Source organism: Vanacampus margaritifer, chromosome 18 (genome assembly GCF_051991255.1).
Source record: "Vanacampus margaritifer isolate UIUO_Vmar chromosome 18, RoL_Vmar_1.0, whole genome shotgun sequence".
NCBI classification, from domain to species: Eukaryota; Metazoa; Chordata; class Actinopteri; order Syngnathiformes; family Syngnathidae; genus Vanacampus; species Vanacampus margaritifer.
In genome coordinates this window covers 5,023,107-5,043,306 of record NC_135449.1, presented here as the reverse complement: position 1 = coordinate 5,043,306, position 20,200 = coordinate 5,023,107, and the positions used below count along the sequence as shown (strand labels likewise).

The following is a 20,200-nucleotide window of genomic DNA, read 5'->3' as shown; positions in this document are numbered from 1 at the left end:
ACGGAGTATACAACCAACCGTAACATTTTCAAGACTGTATTTCCATCTTAAAAAGGCAAACGTCGCTACTGGCATCACTGCTGTGTGAGTGCCCTGACTTAAGAGTTTTTAGACATGGGATCCATTTTGCTTTGACGTGCGAGCAAAAAAAGTTCAAGCGTTTGCTTTAAGCTATAGATTTCCAGTTGAAGTTTACAAACTAAACATAAACAAAGAGAATGACGCTTTTTGCCGTAGGAGAGTCTGCTAGCTTGCTAGCTTGAATTTGAATGCTAACACACAAAAGCTTTTAGCAATGGATTTGCTCAAGCAATACACTATAATGCTCCCTGGTGGCAAAATTATATACCTTCTATTTAATTGTTTTTTTTACTGTGTATTTATTAAGTATGGCTTAATTCAAGACCGGCAGAGGTCTGTGTGAATATGAGTGTGAGTTTGTGCCCTGTGATTGGTTGGCAACGAGTCCAGTCCAAATCTCAGCTGGGAAAAGCTCCAGCTAACCCGTGACTCGTGAAGGGGTCTATTAAATGAAAAGAAAGCCCGCGGTCTGAGAGCACAGCTAAGGTGTCTAAGGGTCTAAATGAACACCTGCTTGCGTCCAACTACCAACCATTACTCTGTCACCATCTTTGTGCTGCAGCCTGCCTGATGGCGGGAACGCAGCGTCACTCAAATTAATCCTGCTGACGGATTTCTGGCTTTGAAGTCCGCGTCGCTGCTCGCAGGCAGATAAATTCCAGCGGAAACAGATTTCCATTCCGCTTTCATCTCTCCGGCCGACAAATTGAAATTTCTGCCAACAGATTTTTTTGGGGGGTAAATGAAGGGAGGTGTGGGGATAAATATCAAATACGCTGGGGTTTTTTAATTGCGGCTAGTATCACATGAAGAGCGCTAAAACAAATAATTGAGTTACACTTGGGCCAACATTTGCACATTGACACTAGACAGTGGATGCTGAAGCTTGTGGACATTTGGAATTTCTCACATGGGATCAATTACATTTGTAATATTGTAATATCAACTTTATTAACTCTACACGCATTTTAATATTAGTAACTGTTTTAATGACAAATGAGATTTGCTAATTAGTACAGAAATAATATAATTGCGATTTAACCCACCCACAACGCCCTCTCAATATTGTGGCTCCATTTTTTAAGGTCCTATGAGGGATGTTCGATACCACTTTCTTTCCAGACTAATAGCACTGTGAGTACACCACTCTCAAGTAGTCACAGATACCAAGTTGCCGATACCACTAGTACATTCGATACATAAAACAATGACAGATAATAAAAATAAAAATAAACTATATATCCCAATATAGAATTTGTTCGTAAATTTGATTAAATTAACTTATTCACTCGCAGCCATTTTCACTTAAGCAACCCCCTTCGCTCCCGGCTGTTTTACTGGATTTTGACTGATTTTGCAAGGTTCACAGAATATTCTGTTCTATTGCTATAAAATCATTATTCACTAACCTGTTGAAAACACTGGGAAAAAGAGCTTGTAGCAACATGGCCCGGACTGATCTCTTATACACCGCTGCCACCTGCTGGCCATTTTTTTATAATAGCTACCATTGCTTTAAGCGACCTCTTCATGTCAGAAGCTGTATCAAAGCCTTCCGTATGCTCTAGCATAAAAAAACATAAATGAATGGCAGGACGAAGTATATATATATATATATTTTTAAAAAAACGCATTTATACGTTTTTGGGTTTAAATGAGTTATTGGCAATTTTTTATTCTTTTGATTCCTACTTTCTAGTTTCTGATTGTAAAACAGCCACAAGTACCGATACCGATACCTGGTTCGCGCTAATATAAAGGAAAATGAACCATGAATTAATATGAAAGACAATTCATTTATCCACTTAATTTTGAATTAAAGATGCGATGTAAACAAGTCCTCAGTCATACGTTCAATCGCAACAATAATGATGAAGCTCACTTCTTTATTTTCCCTGAACATTTTTTGTCAAAACTTCCCAACCTCAATGGGCAGGACTACCGCCGTACTGCAATCTATGATATATTACCCTGACACGTGCCAGAGATACTGTATAGTCCTTTTATTAGCGGTTAATGTACAGCTCATTCTGCCGGCTGTATTGTTCACATGGTGGCGCCGACCACAGATTATTAGCAGATCAATCTAAACCTAAAGCAATCACTCTTGTGTGATATCTCTGTTTGGGAAAAGAATGCTCGCCATTAGCATGCTCCATCACGGTAATGACAACACTAGGATTTCCAGTCCCGTGGAGTCATGTTGCCCCCATGTGGGGACTTCAGTGACATGCCACACATACAATGTCTGGTTGAAGACTTTAAAAGGCTTTTTGATGTGGAGTTCTTTGTGTTTGTATGTGTCCCCTGGGGGGTGGTCACATCTTGGTGATTTGAGGTTTGTTGTCGTCAGGTGTGGGCGGCAAACGGCCGTTATGGGTTTTACGACTGGTTGTTCACCTGCCTGTTGTTAGTGGCCACTTTGCCCGTGGAGTGAGGCAATTTTGGGGAGAAAGATTGTTGTACGCGGACTATTCTGTTTTGAGAGAACCTTTACAGTTAGATGGATTCTTTCGCACCTCTCTCACATCAGTATTTGTCAAACTTTTTGCACCAAGTAAAATGCGTCCAAATATGTAAGCAAAAAAAACTGTCCTCTATGTCAAAAAATATACTCATTTCATTCCTAACATTGCACCTTTTTCCTGCCCCAGATATAAAGTGCCCCTGCCTTCCTGCCAAGAGTAATAAGGAGAAAGAAGAGGAAGAGGAGGAAAATGAAGACAAGAAGAAGGCGGCGCCGAGGGCCAAGCGGGAGCGGCGGCAGGGCAACGCCAGTGCCACCGTGTGCCAAGTGTGCAGCATCCGGCTCAACTCTGGTGCCCAGGCTCAGATCCACTATAAGGGCAAGACGCACCAGAGGAGGCTGCGCAGGCTGGCGAAGTTTGTCGGGACAGGTAGAGCTCATTTTTTTTAGATTTCATTTGACATTTTTTTGTGGTTAATTGAATAAAACTCGCTAAAATATCTTATTCTATTTTTTTATATATTTATTTATCATAAAATATTTACTTAGTCACTGCTGGATGATTACTCAAAATGTAATCATGATTTCAATTTTGCCTTCTTGAAGAAAAAAAAAGGATTGACTCATTCACTGCCATTGACGGTTATAGACGTCAAATATTCATTTTAACTATTTCTATTAGTTTAACTTTTTTTTTTGTTACCCTTTTGTTAACAAGAGTATGAAAACCTAAAAAAATTTAACTGTACTTTTAGAAAAGATATAAAATTTGTGATTAATCGTGAGTTAACTCATGAAGTCATGCAATTAATTACGATTAAAAAAATTTAATCGCCCGACACTCCTAATTTTTAATAATCTTTTTGTTTCTTTTTTTATCGCATCACGCGATTAAATTTTTTAATTGTAATTAATCACATGATTTCAATAGTTAACTCCCGATTAATCATAAGTTTGATATCTGTTCTAAATGTAATTTTTTTTCGTCTTCTAGGTTTTCATACTCTTGTTAACAAAAGTGGAAAAAAATGTAAACTAATAGAAATAGTTCAAATGAATTTTTGACGTCAATAGCCGTCAATGGCAGTGAATGAGTTAATGTACAGAAAAGCACGGTGTGTTTACATATTCCCGACATTGTGAAAGTACCCTGAATGCACCATGTTGCCTGTGTAGCAATATGTGATACTTCTGTCATATTCCGTCAAATAATGACTATTTACACACAAATACACACACAAACCCATACACAGGAGCACGATAACATTACTCAAAGGCACAAATCTTCCAAACTTGTGACAAACGAATTATATGAATAGAGTTCAATCGCAACTTTCTTCAATTCTCATTCTAAGTATGTACTATCAGATTTGATCTCCCATGTGTTTGCATTACGATAAGTCATATGCATTATTTACTATTCCAGAGGAGATGCATAAAAAAAAAAAATCCCCGCGCACCTGTTTTGACAAGAGACCATCCATCACCCTCACTCGCTGCCATTACTCCAAAGAAAAACCTGTAATGAGCCAACGCCAGCCAATACAATGGCCACATCTAATGTTGATGTACGAGGCTATGAGCTCAACGCACGTATTTAGCCGCCCCGCGTAATATTAAATTAATGCAGTCGCCACTGTTTAATGTCTCGCTTGTTGCAACCTCATTTTGTCATCATCACAACCTTATTGGCATTTTGCATGTGCAAGATAATAACCTTTAGCTACGGTCAGTCATACTTAAAAGTTTGCCGGTGACCCTCTAGGAAGCTCTTTGTATTTTGTTTTATAAGTTTCTTGTTTAGTTTTTTTCAACCAGACACGCAAATTTTCCCAATTTTCCTAATATCAAAACTTTCCTAAGCCCTTCATGGCTGAGAAGTTGCCAAAGTCGAGCAGGAAAAAAAAAGGATAGAGTCCGATGAGTTTTGATAACAAATTTGGCACAATGGGCAAAACATGTACACAGTCGGATGACTGATTTCTAACCGCGTCACAACCATGACCATATTTGGTCAATTTGTCAAAATTTACTTCCTAATAGTGTCTAAGTTTACTGGCGTCATGAATAATACTTTTTGGAAGTCTGCAAGTTTTAACTGCTATCTCTATGAAATCTTTTTCGTTGGACGATACATAATCTACTCGATAGATCTCGTCACCATAAAATATCAGACAATTACGCAATCTTTTTTTAATCTCTGTTTCTATTTTTCGCTCGAGACAAAACGAGGACGAGTCAAGTCAGTTTAGGCGACGTTTACCATAATTCCGCTTGCTCTGCGATTAAAGGAGCCTAATAATACCCAATCCTGCAGCTGAGCTACCGTTTCTTTTTATTTAGCTGCAAGGAGCAGTTGTGTGAATGATTTTTTTTTTTTTTTTACATGCTGCTTGGATCATGTCCCATCATGTCCAGGGGAAAAAAATGTGCTCTTCACACCTGCTCAGACTCTTCTTCTTTTTTTCCCACAATGTAAATCATAATGTAGTTAGATAAATCCATTTGAATAATATTAAGAAACGTTACTCATCACGATTAATGAAATAGCTTGAATAAATAGATTTTTTTTTTTTTTTTAAGATTAAAGAAAATCTTGGTTGGGATGTCTGAGTGATTTAGCAAAACATAATAGCTAGCCTGCCAGCTAACGTCAGCCCTACATTCTAAAAACAATTGGGTCAAAAATAACCCATTTTGGGTTAGGGCTAGGGTTAGGGCTCAGTCTCAAATTGACTTGGGTCAATTTAAACCCAACTTTCTCTGTCATTTTGTACAAACCACCCCCCGAAAATTGGGTCATTTTGTACTAAGCAACTCAGAGTAGTGTCGACTTTAAAAACAATTAGGTAAAAATAACTCAACATGAGTCAAAAGGTGACCGACACAGTTTTTGGTGGTTTTCATTTAGCACAATTTATTTTTTATTTTTTTTAGTGTTTTGTTTGTCTTTCTTTCCTTTTTGGGTCATAATGGACCGACCCACTACCTGGGTCAATTTGACCCACTTTCTGGGTTGCTTTATACAAAATGACCCAATTTGTGGAGGATTGTTTTGAACATAACAATCCAAAAAGTTTGGTCAGTCTACACTATACAAAAATAACACAGTATTGGTCAAAAAGGGACCGACCCAATTTGGGGGATTTTTCATTCAGCACAAAAAAAATGTTATTTTTTGGGGGGGGTCAAAAACGGGACCAACCTACTTGGGTCAATTTGAACCAAGTTTCTGGGTTGCTTTGTACAAAATGACCCCATTGTTGGGGGGTTGTTTTGTACAAAACAAGTTGAGAGTTGGGTCAAATTGACCCAAGTAGCGGGTCGGTCTCATTTTGACCAAAATTGGGTTATTTTTGACCCAGTGCATGTCGTATTATGCATTTCAGCGTCAAAAGAGGACATCTGTGCCATTAATCAGAGTACTGTAACAGAAAGGTCAATGAATTAGCCAGTCCCTCAATGATCATGTTTACGAAGTCTGAATTTCCATCAGGTCTGTTTTCGAATCAACTTGTCTTTTGAAATGTAAACGACAGCCGGCGTTCTGTCTCCCTTCCAAGCAATTGACCTCATCTTCGTTTCGACCGACAAACTCAAACCTGAAGGCTAAAATCTGAAGCTAGCTTAACCTTGGCATTATTTAACAGGGAATGCTAATATAAACAACTCTAATGAATTACACCCCCAATCCTCTGTATGAACCTCAACAATAACACATCTGTTGTGCGAATGACTCATTTTTCCTTTTAAATGCGCCCCCCCCCCTCCCCCTTCCAATTCCTTTTTGCCATGTAGCATGGCTGCAAATAAATAAGAGAACACTAATAAATCATTCCCATTGTTTTCAAGTAAATCCGGGAAGGAAAGACATTATAGTTGAGTGTCCCCGGTGGAGGGTGGGTAGCATGCAGGTGGGAGTTCTGAATAGAAATCCGCCCTGGAAGGAGGAAGAGGAAGAGGAGGAGGGAGATGAAGGATGATCACGGTGTTAATAGCCAACCTCTTTCTCTCTCTCTCCCCCTTACTCACTCTCTCGCTCCATCTTTTGCGCTCTTACATTCTCACGCACACAGAAGAGGGACACACTTGCTCTTCACGCACACTCAGCATCCCACTTTCCCTCCGCCCGTCTCAGGGGGAAAAAAAAGGGCATCGGGACCAGCGGAGCATGGCGCCTTTTAATTGCGACGCGTACCGCCCGCCGCTCTGGATGGAAGCCACCAAGTGTCGCTGACTTGAAGGCTGCCATTTCTCCCGCGACGGTCCAAAGAGGCGCAGACGGAGAGGAGCTCGGGATTTGCCCAAAAACTTCCTGATGGGAGTTAAACTGACACAAGTTGAGTGACTAGCGGAAGAATTCCAAAACAAGCGGAGATGCTCTTAGGTAAGCTCACTCGGATGTGGCGGTTGTCGGGAACGGAGCAACTTCTTTTTGGTAAATTTGCTCAATTCGCTTATCCAATCTGCTGCTTTCCTGCCAGCGAGCGTTTTGCTGCTGAATTCCCGCACCAGTGAGGCCTGATCCTTGGAGTAATTGCCTCCTCTTATAGGGGCCAATTGGGGGGCGGTGACCCCACAATGCCGTCCTGCCGTTCTCCAGATGTGTCAAGTCATTTTGAGGCAAGAAAAAAAAAACGTCAATGTCACAGCAGATTGCTGCCAATTATGCCAATGCCTCCCTGAGGAAATATGACCGGATTAGCTCACATAATTGGAGCCTGTTAAAGATAAAAGCAGCGTGCATGAGGGTTTTTAGTCATTAATGTGTATGTTTTTCCAGCAATTGGAATGGAATGTTGATTATATTTGGACTTTTTATATTCTTGAACTGGCTTACTTTTGGCAAACTTAAATGTAAACAGTTTACTTCATTCTGCAGGCTTAATGTTGACGCAAGATTAATTTTAAATCAGAAGTCAGAAAATAATGTTAAGGAAATATTTGAGTAGACAAGATACATTTTTTACAGCGTTTCACTAAAACTCTTCATTGAAACTGTGTACTTGTCTCAATAGGTGCTGCTGTTTTGATTCGCAACGAGGTTCAAATGGGTTAACAATTTATTTAAGAATAGCAATTTTCTCCCCTGCAAATTTTTAACGAAGCATTCCCAGTGGTATGTTTCACCTAAAGCTGTGATTCATAATGCTAACCCTAACAGGAAGTCGGCCATTTGGATTAAAGACCATATTTTAACAAACTTCTCCCACAGAATTGATCTGATCGCCTTTAAACTTTGGGGATTACATGGAAAGATGTTTGAGATGAAAAGTTATTGAAAAAAATATTTTAGAGAGTTCTTGTCCAACATGGCCACTAGGGTTGCAAGGGATAAACGGTTCGAGTATTTGGATGGATGGATGGTTCATATAGTGTTCATATAGTGACTGTGATTCATCTTTGATGAAGACGAGTAAACAATGTCCTTACATAAACTGTGATTTGCCCAGCTCAGTGCATAAACACGCAATCAGATTACTGGAGCTCATTTGAATAACATTTGCATATAAATTAGAGGGGGATAGATTTTTTCTCTTTCTTTTTAAATGTGTCTGGTGCAGTTGACGCTCACTTGCAGCTTCGGGCCCTGAAAGCCCCAATCAAATGTAGACGACGCAGCATGTTGACAGCGTGACTTTGATTTGGCAGATTAGCACCCTTTAGGTTAGCCATTTTGTAGTGCTGCTAATTGCTTGACATCCAAGATGCTACAAGATGGCGCAAAAGCACTATTTTCTAAATTTCCATCCTCTTGTTAACAGAATAGTGGATTTTTTTTTTAAACTTAACTAGTCATTGATACAGTAATTTCATAAAATTAAGTTAAAATTAAAAAGATGTACTGTACTGTACTCTAAAACCAGTTGGGTCAAAAGTAACCCAATTATGAACAAAAAATGGACCGATCCACTTTATGGGTCAATTTGACCCGACTTTCTGGGTTGTTTTATACAAAATTACCCAATTTTAGGACCCAACTAAAGGATCTGACCAACATTTATGAGACTCAAAGTTGGGTCAAATTGACCCAAGTAGAGATCGGTCCATTTTTGACCCATAGTTGGGTTATTTTTGACCCAACTGTTTTTAAGAATGTAAAAAACAAGTGTGATGTTGATTTGTGTTGAGGGCATTATTCTGCCTCTAGATGGCATAATTGCATTTGTTAGACGTTGGTGACAGCGAAGTGCATTTTTATTTTCGTAATAAGAGCTAATCTAATCTTTAACATGAAGTAACATTTTAAAAATTGTAAAACATAACTTGACCCCAGTCTCCACATTTGCATTATATGCATTATTATTACATTTATTACTGCTCAATTTTGACGTGTCTGCTGTATTGCGACTGGAAGTACAAAAATGGTGGCGTTAAAAGAACTTTGGATTAACTCAAAATGAATGCACTCATTTTGACACCCCTAATTTTTTATACTAGATATTCCTACCACAATGAATAACATAATAACTTTGGTGATGAATCTGCTCTGATAAACATCTTCAGCAGTAAGCAGAGAGGCTGTGATTCTCCGCACGACTTTCGCCAAAGAGCTTAATAAGCCAGCTCATGGGCCGCAAAACGCATTTCCCGAGCAGGCTGAAAGAATCGCGAAAATGTGCGGCACACATCTGTGGGCTGTCATTCAGCATGTTTGATTGGGCCGGCTTATCTCAATTCAAACAGATGGCGGCAGTTTATTTTAAGTGGCCTTGATAACGGAGCACTTTGAAAGGGCATGGGCTCCATCTGATCAGCCCTGATGGAACATTCATGCTCATTTCCCTGCACTTTTTGTTAATCGTATGTGCATGTCAAATGGTAAATAAGTTGCTATCAGTACAGATGAGTAACGTGATTGTTTAAGAGACAGCCTTAACTGCAACTACCCGCTGGCCACAGAAAAGATGAACACGCTTTTCTGTGTTAATCAAGATTGTTATCTCATCATCTTGTCTGTTTTTCGCCATTGTTGTTTTGAATCGCCGTTTTTGCAAAAACAGGCATTTTGAGTGCTCAGAGAAAAACATTGCAGCGATTGTTATCGTTTTAAATAACCTTCACTTTGGAGATGTGGTTTATTTGTCCTCCAAATGTTGCTGCAAATGCCCTGTAGTTGTTAGCCGTAAAGGCAACAAACATGCTTTTGTTTTACATCCATCAAGTGAGGATGAAAAGCAAGTATTATGTACTGTATAGTATACAATAAAGTTTACCAAAAATCACACTGACGGCAATGCAAATAGCCTTAGTAGACTTTTACTTTGAAGTTGGGCCGCGTCGTAGCGTGATGGCTAGCTTGACTTGATTTTTCGACGTTTAGGATTTCTTTATCGTTCTTTTTATTGATATTATGTAGTTGCGACAAACATCAAAATAACGCTACCCCGAACTCATGTTCAATCGCTAATTTAGAATGCTAATAACCTGTTAGTTAATTACGCCATCACTGTATGGCACGGCACAATTATCCGACGTCAGTGGCTAGCAGCTAGCTGTTAGCATTAGTAATGAGTGCCCATGAGTTTGACAGCTGGTACCTCAGCTTGCTTTCTTTATTCTGGGCCAAAGCTACTTTGTAATTCACTCTCCAAGTTTAAAGGAAGGGAATGTGCCTGAAATGAAATTGGTCTTTTCTTTATAGCCGTTAAGATTTCAAGAACACAACTTATTTTTTACCATTAATACCTTGTTATTTTTCACATGGATCATGTATAAAACAAGAATGCATCTGCTTCATATTGCACTTAAAGTTGTGTTACTAAATCCTAAACTGCCATATAAGACATTTTGTTTTTTAATGGGCAAAAGGGTTCTACAAAATAAATGAAGACAAGTACTTTATATCTTTTTTTTTTTACATTTTATTTATAAAAAAAAATTGGGGCTGATCTGAAAAAAAATATCCGATCCAAACCTTGACTTTTGTGATCTGTTGCACCGCTAGCATCTTTAGGCAGACATCTTGTGTTGAGCCAGAGTACTCACACAGAACCCCATTTGGATGCTTTTTTTTTTTTTGGTCACCTTGAACAAATACCGTCGCAGTTTAAGGACCCCTGGGCTTAAAATGGCTCCCTGAAAGTAGGCCAGATTACCACCGGGAGCCTGATCTGGGCTGCGTGGTGCCCCGCAGGTACAACTCTCTTCAAGCGTTCGCCGTGCTGCTGCTGCGGTTTGGGATTAAACGGACAGCGAGAGCCAGCTGGATCATTTTGTCACACAATCTTGGCCAGAAATGTCCCTCTGTCACAAGTGAAGGTGAAATTAGGCATCCTCCCTTTTTAACTTTTTTTGTTTTTGTTTCCAACGGAGAGCTGTGAAGAGCCGTCATCGGACGTTTTAATGGATGTTAATTCATCTTGCAGATCATCTTGACTGCCTTGTTTGCTGGCTCTGAGTGGCATCAGTGGCTTTTCAGTTTGACAAAAACCTAAGCCTCGTTCCATTTTAGAGTAGAAAACATATAATTACAGTATATGACAGTTGTTTTAACGTACCAACCACATGGAACCACATGGAACATAAACATCGCTTGATCTGACCGATATTAAAATATCAAAGCATAACATGTCATCACTAATAATGCAACTACATACGGAAATTGTCTCCATAAATGCGTACGTCCCGATATTTTTCCATCTGCATTTTGTCTTGCAATACATGACATCAACGCTGCTCTCGCTTCTGCTTTGTATCATTCAATCTCCTTCAATTAAAGTGGACTCCAAAGATGAAGTCATCCTACTTGTTTTTTTAATTATCTTTTCAGAGGAGGCAAAAGTACTCACATTGTACTTAAGTAACTCACATGTTTGTCAATATTTTGATATATTTTTATGGGACAACAATGCTTTTTTACTCTTTTTTTTTAGCTGTGAAAATAACTCATTTTGGCTAAATCAGCAACAAAAGTGAGTACACCCCTTTGTGAAAATGTCTCAATTAAGCCCACTCATCTGACTTGTTAAGTATTGTGAGGTCTCAGATTTTAAATGGGGGAGCAGGTGTGTGAAATGTGGTGAAAAGTAAAAATTCATCAGAAAATTAAACACTCAAGTGAAATTGCAGACACAAATTGCAGTATTGCTTTCCACCACTGCAACCCTATTTATGTTCTTAAATTCTCCACGTTTAAAAGAAGCTCCCAAAAAGCCGATAAGTAAATGAGAGCCACCGTGAGAGTGCTGACAGCGAACCAGACTCAGACAGATGATCACCGTGAAAAGAACCCAAGCTGCCTTTTCCACCGATGCCACTACGCCGCAATGAAAGCTTCTCATTTCCTCCATCTCTCCCTCGGAGACTAATCTTGGAAATAATAGAGATTAAGCCTTTTCACAGTTTTTTTCTTTCACGGTACTTTATTTTCCTCATAATCTTTTATACCCACTCGAAATGAGAAAGCTGGCTGATGTGACCTACAGTCTATGAAAAGGATCCTTCGTGGATAGAAAAAGGGGACGAATGCAGATTAGTGGTTTGCCGCAGTTTAGTATATTTATATACATTTACATTTATAAAGTGATACAGAATGTTTGCTGGCTATTGATGAGCCTCACGTGGTGGTTACTTTCTGTTGAATAATTCAGCTACTGTTTATGTAACATGGGTTCATGATTGTGTACATGCTATAAGCATGGCATTGATGCATTATGATTTATAATGAATTATTTGCAGATTTACGCTACTTGCAAGAGAGTTTTTCTTACCTAGTATTTGCGGTCTACTGGAAATGCACCATTGATACACGTGGTCAGAATCTTTTTACACTCGCACCATTTTTAAAGAATTTTCATTTTGAGTATTTACTGCTGTACATCATATTTCACACAAAATAATCTACCATGTATTGTAGATTCTGGTGTTTATTCCCTTCCTTGTGATTTAATTCCTTGCTAGATGAATGATTAAATCCCACCGAACCTTTTCATTATAAGTTAAGAGCCCCTAATTAAGCTTTATGACAACAAGTTATTATTTACAGCACTGTGTAAAAAAATCTCTCAAGGACTGCTGGTGGTGTACATTCCTAGTGCAAGTGTTTTAAACGAGTGTTCCAAACAAGATGCAATGATGCTATCGTGAAAGTTAATGGACACTGTGCCGTCTCGTCAAACGAGTTGAGTTGAAAAGAGTTGCAAACAACCGCAGAGGGTGCAAAATTCCATTAATCAAACATTCCACACTGCTTTGTTATGTGGCCCAAGAGATTAATGAGATCTATTACAGATTTGCGCCGTAGTGGGAGTCATTGTCAACCCCCCGCCAACCCACCCAACGTCACATTGACGAGGAGATAAACGCAAGTGGATCCATCTGAGCTTCTTTCACTCTTATATCTCAAGACTTATTATTAATGTGTGTTCATTAATAGTTTTAAGCTGTTTTACTGTCTCGGGTTTTTAAGACTCTTAAAGAAAATGTGGAGGATTAAACTAGATGAATTGACATGCTGATGCTAATTCTTGAGTTTGAAAACCTGCTTCATATTTTGAAATTTACATTTTCAACAGGGAAATTGCTTGTACTGTAGCCGTTTACAAGGGATTTGATGATAATTAAATACAGGGAAAATAAACCATCAGTCATGTAGTGATAATACTTAAAAAAAAACAAAAAAACATTTTGAATGAGATTGTGGATTTTTTTACTGAACTTTCCAAACTCTGAATCATAAAAGTTGCCTTTGCTAGCCTGTGCTAGCTTGTCTAATTTGTATGTTGGATTTGCTAGCCTGTGAGCAAACCTCACCTGTGTCCTAACTTCCCTAGCATGTATGCTAAATTTGCTACCTGTGTGCTAACTGTGAGCCTATATGCCAAATTTGTTATCCTGTATGTTAAATTTGTCTCAACAATAAGAACTTCCTAAACTCTGAATCATAAAAGTCGCCTTTGCTAGCCTGTGCTAGCTTGGCTAACTTGTATGTTGTATTTGCTAGCCTGTGAGCAAACCTCAACTGTGTCCTATCTTCCCTAGCATGTATGGTAAATTTGCTACCTGTGTGCTAACTACTAGACTACATGCCAAATTTATATAAATGCTAAATTTCAAACAATCATTTGGGAAACAAGCCTTAGCTGTCAAGTTGCGCCACATTAGCCATCAAGCTAGTTAGGACTAGATCTGCACTGCACTCTATTTTCCTTGCCTGGGTTATTTTAAGACAAATAGAATATAATTACATTTTGTACATCATTGATGACTAATATCTTAAATGTTTACCCGGCCCCTCACACCTTTGTATCACACCACGTGTAAATGTCAGCGCTCTAATGTTTGCCTTGGGTTTAGACAAAGGTCACAATATAAAATATGAGCAGCCTGATAGTGTTCAGGCCAGCGAAGTGTGACGAGATAGTCATGCGGAATGATTTGTCATGCTGATATTTTTCATTGATTTTATACAATCATTGCCAATTATTTATTATCTTGTGTAGCTTTTCTCTGAAATGGCAAAGGTTTGACTACGCTGATTGATGTTTTTCTTTGCAGGTGCGCTGTCCCACAACCAGGTCCACCCCCTCCTGGGTTCCCTGCGACTGCCGGGTCGAGCAAGCCTCCAGCCGCACAACCACCTGGAGCACTTCTTGCCCCTCAGGATCAGCACATCGTCACCACTCAGCCTTTTCCCGAATTTCAACACGGTGAGATTCAGGTAGCCTGCTGTGGATCATCGTTTTTTAGATCATGGACCAAAATCCACGTGTCTCCACAGATGGATCCGGTGCAAAAGGCGGTGATCAACCACACCTTCGGCATCGCCCCGCCAAAGAGGAGAACAACTATCACCTGTAATATTTGCCACCTGCGCTTCAACTCCACTGTAAGTGCCTTGCTCATATTTTACATGCCATATGGTCTTTCTGTACACTCAAATATTCTCGAGGAAGCCTTTTCTTATCTTTCCTCCATTTTACTGGCTTCTGAGAGGAAACCAATCAGCGTGTTCGTCTTGCCTCTCCTTATCGCGCTTTCCTTTTCACATTCATTAAGCTACCTTTCCTTCTACAGTTCATTTTTATACATATTTGCATTTATATTGTTAGCTAGTGGAATAAAAGCCACTCTCTTATTATTTTGCAAGTTGAGGGGAGAGGTGGCACATTTGCGATCACATCCTCGTCTGCCTCCTTTTCGTGGTCTTTTCAAGCAAGCATAAAGACCTCTAGTGTTCCGGTAACTTCAAGAAAATTCACTTTATTGTTTATTTGATGTTACCTAATTTTGACAAGGTATTCTAAAGTGCCTGAAAATGGAAACAGAAAGTAAATATGCAAAATATGAAAAAAGTATTTTGCGTTGATGCATTCTTTAAACGCAGTCTCAACTTATTATGAACCCCAAACATGTTTAAAATATTGCTTAACTTAACTTGCCTTTCCTCTCTCTCTCTCTCTCCTCACCGCTTGCCTGTCTTGCACACACCCACTTGCTCAAGCTACTCGAAATGAACCATTGATTGGCTGCGTGGTGTCATGCAGGATGTGTTACAATGCACCTGATTGGTCTGTGTATTTCTGGTATTTATGTATTATGATTAGGGGTGTCAGGCGATCCAATTTTTTTTAATTGTAATTAATTGTACTTTAATAGGTAACTCGTGATTCATCTGTTCTAAATGTACAATAAAATGTACACTAAAATATTTTTTTCCTAAGTTTCATACTCTTTATTAACCTAAAATTTGAAAAAATGTTAAACAAATAGAAATGATTTATGTCTGCATCTTTTTAGTCATTGATACAGTCATTTCATAATAATTCATAAAATTTTGTTAAATTTAAAAAGATGTACTGTACTGTAAAAAACAAGCATGACATTGATTGTTGAGGAAATTTTTCTGCCACTAGTTGGCATAATTGTATTTGTAAGACGTTGATGACAGCTTAGTGCATTTTTCTTTTCATATTAAGAGCTATTTAATCTTTAACTTCAAATTCTGTACTTCGGTACACTAACATGGCTTCAAACAGAAATAAAATAAAAGCTGAGTCACTTAGTGCTAATTTAGCTAAATTTAGCATGTTTTCTGACCCCTTTACAAAAACGAGCAAAATCGTTTTCACATTGTTCTGCGTATGACAAGAAAGGAGCCTGGTGGAAGGCAAACATGGAGTGGATCGTACTAAACATTAGTTGATGCCGGACTTCCTAGCATGCCTAACGACATTTTGTAAATAATGTTAAGCGTTACTGTGTATTTATTATTAATATAGTTATTGTTTGTAGTGTATGTCTTTTACTTATAGTTATATTCTACTTTTCTGAAAAGAGAAAAAAAATCAAGTAAAATTTTATTTTTGTGGGAGGGGAAAATCAGTCCATTTTTTTTAAGGTCTTATCACCCAGCCCTAGTAGAAGATAGTAAAGTCATACCATGCCACGCAGTGGGAGCGGACTCTTCCTCTGACTCCATAACATCACGCTGAATGGCTCGTGGATGGACATTCAACGTGCGGCAGTTGTCCCCATGTTTTTCACTTCTCTCGTGCTCGCGTGCTGGAAACGGATCCCTGCGCTCTCTCTCCAGCCCGTGCGGCGTCCGCATGCTTTCGAGCAGGGGATGAGCTCAGAGGTCATGTGAGTGAGTGTTCACAGACGTGAGGGCAATTTGTGTCACACTGAATCAGTGGAGAGATGAGCAAATGAGCTCAAGACGATGGTCATGAGACGCCACGACTCTGAACGGGGCGCTCATTTGCGAGGCTGTTGATGATCGGGATGGCCGTGCGGGGGGGGGGGGGGGGGGGTGCTTCCTCGCAGTCAAACGTTGACTATTATCATTTGTCTCCCCGCTCCGAGCATGCATGCGAAGATGAAGAGATGGAGCAGATGGAGCGATTACACTTAAATGATTTCATGCTGACCCTCACTAATTAAATCACCCCAGTACAGTATACGCTTGTTCTGCTCTTGTGCGTATATGTCAGTGGTGGGAAGTACAGTAATATTTTGTTCCTGCACTCCAAGTCGATTTTCAGGTATCGCTACCTTACTTGACTGTTGCGCTATACTTCCACTTAACTCATTGACTTCCAGCCATTTTCACTGAAGCAACCCCCTTTGCTCCCGGCTGTTTTACTGGATATCGACTGATTTTGCAAGGCCCACAGAATATTGTGTTCTATTGCTATAAAAACAAGGAACCTACCAAAAGAAATATTCAAGTCTCTTCTTTCATCAGGAAAAAAAAAAAGTATATTTCTATCTGTTTCCGTTTTCCGGCAATTAGCATTAGAATATTGCTAAATTTCATCATTAATCAAAAATCTGTTTTATAAAAAGTGGGCAAAAAGGCTTTTTTGCAACATGGCCCTGGTTGATCTCTTAGACTCTGCTGCCACCTGCTGGCCGTTTTTGTAATCACTACCATTGCTTCACCCGTTCTCTGCAATTCAGAGGCTACATCAAAGCCTTCTGTATGTTGTAGCATAAAAAAAACGTATATATATATGTCTTTGGGACACTTAAAACATTTAAAATAGAACCTATCTATACGATTTAGGGAGCAAATTAGTTAATTGCGTCCAAGTGCATCCTTTTGTGTGTGTGTCATGACCAGAACCAGGCTGAGGCCCATTACAAGGGTCACAAACACATTCGAAAGCTGAAGGCCATTGAGAACCAGAGGAACCGGCAGAGGAACAAGCGCAACCCACCCGCAGCGGAGAAAGAAAAAGGGACCACGGGAGGAAGTGGAACACAAACAGACTTAAATTCAAGCGACAGTACAGGTATTAAATATATACAGGGGTGGGGGGTGAACGATGAACCGCATTATAAGTGCACCTGCACAAGCTAATATCCATATTTTCCAAAGCGCTCTCCCTCCTCTAGGTGATGAGTAGTAATTGAGGTAGTCGACTTAACGATGCTCAGTCTTGTAGCTGCCACTGCTGACTGATTAGCAGTTATTACCCGCCCTGCAATCATAGCCTCTGTCACGCAGCTAATTACTCCCATCAAGCACAGACGTCCCGCGAAGAGGCACTAAAGCAAGCAAATAGCACCTGAAAAGCCATGCGGTTTTTAGTTTTCAACATTGGCACACCTCCTTATTTTTTTTTTTTGATAAAAGGTGTGGTAGATTTTACTTTGAATGGTTTGTGTAAACCCTTACATATATTGTAAATAATTATAATGAAAATAGAAAAACAAATATCAGTTGACATTTTTTTGAATACTTAAATTGTGTTTAATTAAATATTTCAATTAAATGCTCATGTGGCATGTCCATGTAAACAGCTGAATTAAATAAATTAAACCATACAATACAACATTTGTATTAAATATACATTTAAATGGGAAGTCAACCAAAAAACTTTCTTTATAGTAATTTGTTTTGATTTTGATCCATCTCATGGGACGGCCATTTTACCACTTGCTGTCCACTGAAAATGACATTGCAGTTGGTCGGGGCTCAGGTAAAAATGACCAATCGTGGCTTAGCTTGCAAATGTCACATGACCAAACTCAGAAAACAGGTGAGCCTTGATTGGCTGACCCCTGAGCAACTGTGATGTCATTTGCAGTGGACAGCAAGTGGCAAAATGGCCGCCCCCTAAGATGGATAAAAACAGGGGGGATTTTGCTGTTTAATCAGAATGGTGTGTTTAAGTAGGGACACAATTTAATAAGTAAACATAAAAACCATTGCGCAAATAGAAAATAAATAATAACTAAATTTTCTCCTCTATAACTAATATTTAATCAATATATTTTTATAGTGCAGTAAGTACAGCGGTTCTTAGCTCAATTGTTCTTCATTCTGCATGACTACAATTTTCAAAATGCTGTCATCCATTTCCCGACGTCCACGTAATGATAAGTTCCAGCGGTTGCCATGGCGCTTGATCGATGTGCCGTTGGCCGAACAAGTAGCAGAAATGATTGATGGGCTGAAATGATACAAATCAAGAAATCAGACATGGTACAATAGAACTGATGGATGGCAAAAAGTCAGTCAGTTATGGGTTTTATCGTATAGAATACACCAGTAGTGGCTAGTCGCTCATATTTGTGATGCTTGTGTGTTCATGCCCGTTCAGACTCAAGCACATCGCCACAAGTGGAAAAATGCCACGGGAGCCCCCCGGCCCCCGCTCCCGTCACGACAGACACCTCTGCAAACCACTCTCCTCAGCTGTCCCGGCAATTCCCTCAGAGCCCTCCGCTTCCGCATTTAACAACAGAAGAGGCACCCGCGGAAGGCTGCGAAACACCTCCCACTTCGGCAGCGCAGCTCCACCCCCAAGAGCCCCCTGCCGTCAAGGAACGAGAAGATGATGAGGCGAAGGCGGACGACAAGGAGGCCAACAAAAAACAGCTCCACTGTCCCACATGCAAAGTGACGGTCAACTCCAGCTCCCAACTTGAAGCTCACTGTAGCGGTGTGTTTTAAACATTTTGTGTCAATTATGTGGCATGTGGGGTCATTTCCTACTTGTGTCCATAATTGTGATAATCGTGTCCCCGCTCACCAGGCTCTAAACACAAGCAGATGCTCCACAGCCCCAACAGCAGCCAGTCGCACCGCAGAGCGAAGAGGACGTCCTCGCCGAGACGCCCCTGCCGAATTATAAAGCAGCGGACGGGCACCAAAAAGACCGCAGCGGCGGCGCCGGCGGCGGGCATCACCCGCCAGCGTTTTCACTGTCAGCTGTGCCAGGTGGCCGTCAACTCGGAGACGCAGCTCAAACAGGTGAACGGCACCGAGGATTTTCGACCAAATACATTTAAGTTGGACGTACATTCAAAATGAAGTTCACCTGTAGCGGTTATAGTGCATTTTAGCTTCAGCCGGAAAACGCCCAAAATGTCATTTTCACCCATCATAAATCATCCAAATTTTGATAATGTTATCAATATATGTTTAACAGCACATGAACAGCAGGAGACATAAAGAACATTTGGCCGGGAAGCCAGTGAAGGTGAAGGCCAAATTCACACCTTATAATAAACTGCAGCCCAGCACTGCGTTAGCGGTAAGAATTGTATCCGCACATACACACACACACACACACTTGTGAGTTTTCCATTCATTCCAATGGGGAACGAGAACTGAGATGCTTTTGTTTTGAGTTACAAAAGTAGTCATAGAACGAATTCAACTTGTATCTCAAGTCACCACAGTAGATTGATACTAGGGGTGTCAAAATTAGTGCGTTCATTTTTTGTTAATTTAAAGTTCTTTTAATGCCACAAAAAAATATTTTAACGCGCGATTAATGACAGCCCCTGACTTGGAAAGACTGTATTGGGGGAATTCAAGTCACAACGCAACAGACACGTCCATGTCAAAATTTTGCAATAATCAGTTGAATAATTATGCATATATTTGTGGAGACTGAGGTCAAGTTGTATTTCGCAATTTTAAAAATGTGCAGAATTTCACAAGTTGCTTCATGTTAAAGATTAGATAACTCTTAATATGAAAAGAAAAATGCACAAAGCTGTCACCAACGTCTTACAAATGCGATTATGCCATCTAGTGGCAAAAAAAATGACCTCAACACAAATCATCTCACTCGTTTTTTTTTACCATACAGTACATATTTTTTTCATTTTAACTCAATTTTATTAATTATTATGAAATTACTGTATCAATGGCTAATAGATGCAGCCATATTTCTATTAGTTTAACAT

The 20,200-nt window shown here is 39.6% G+C and overlaps 1 protein-coding gene across 2 annotated transcripts in view; it reads left to right on the top strand.

Moving 5' to 3' along the window:
* LOC144038903 (zinc finger protein 385C-like) overlaps positions 1-20,200 on the top strand; it is a 33,069-nt gene that overhangs the window by 11,709 nt on the left and 1,160 nt on the right. Inside the window, exons 2-8 of one of the 2 annotated variants that reach the window (XM_077551757.1) lie at positions 2,736-2,978; positions 14,048-14,199; positions 14,271-14,378; positions 17,118-17,289; positions 18,604-18,945; positions 19,039-19,256; positions 19,435-19,539. In XM_077551757.1, the coding sequence (XP_077407883.1) occupies positions 2,736-2,978; positions 14,048-14,199; positions 14,271-14,378; positions 17,118-17,289; positions 18,604-18,945; positions 19,039-19,256; positions 19,435-19,539 (1,340 nt within the window). Of the gene's footprint in view, positions 1-2,735; positions 2,979-6,600; positions 6,936-14,047; positions 14,200-14,270; positions 14,379-17,117; positions 17,290-18,603; positions 18,946-19,038; positions 19,257-19,434; positions 19,540-20,200 lie in introns of those variants that run through there. The other variant, XM_077551758.1, reaches the window with a different exon arrangement.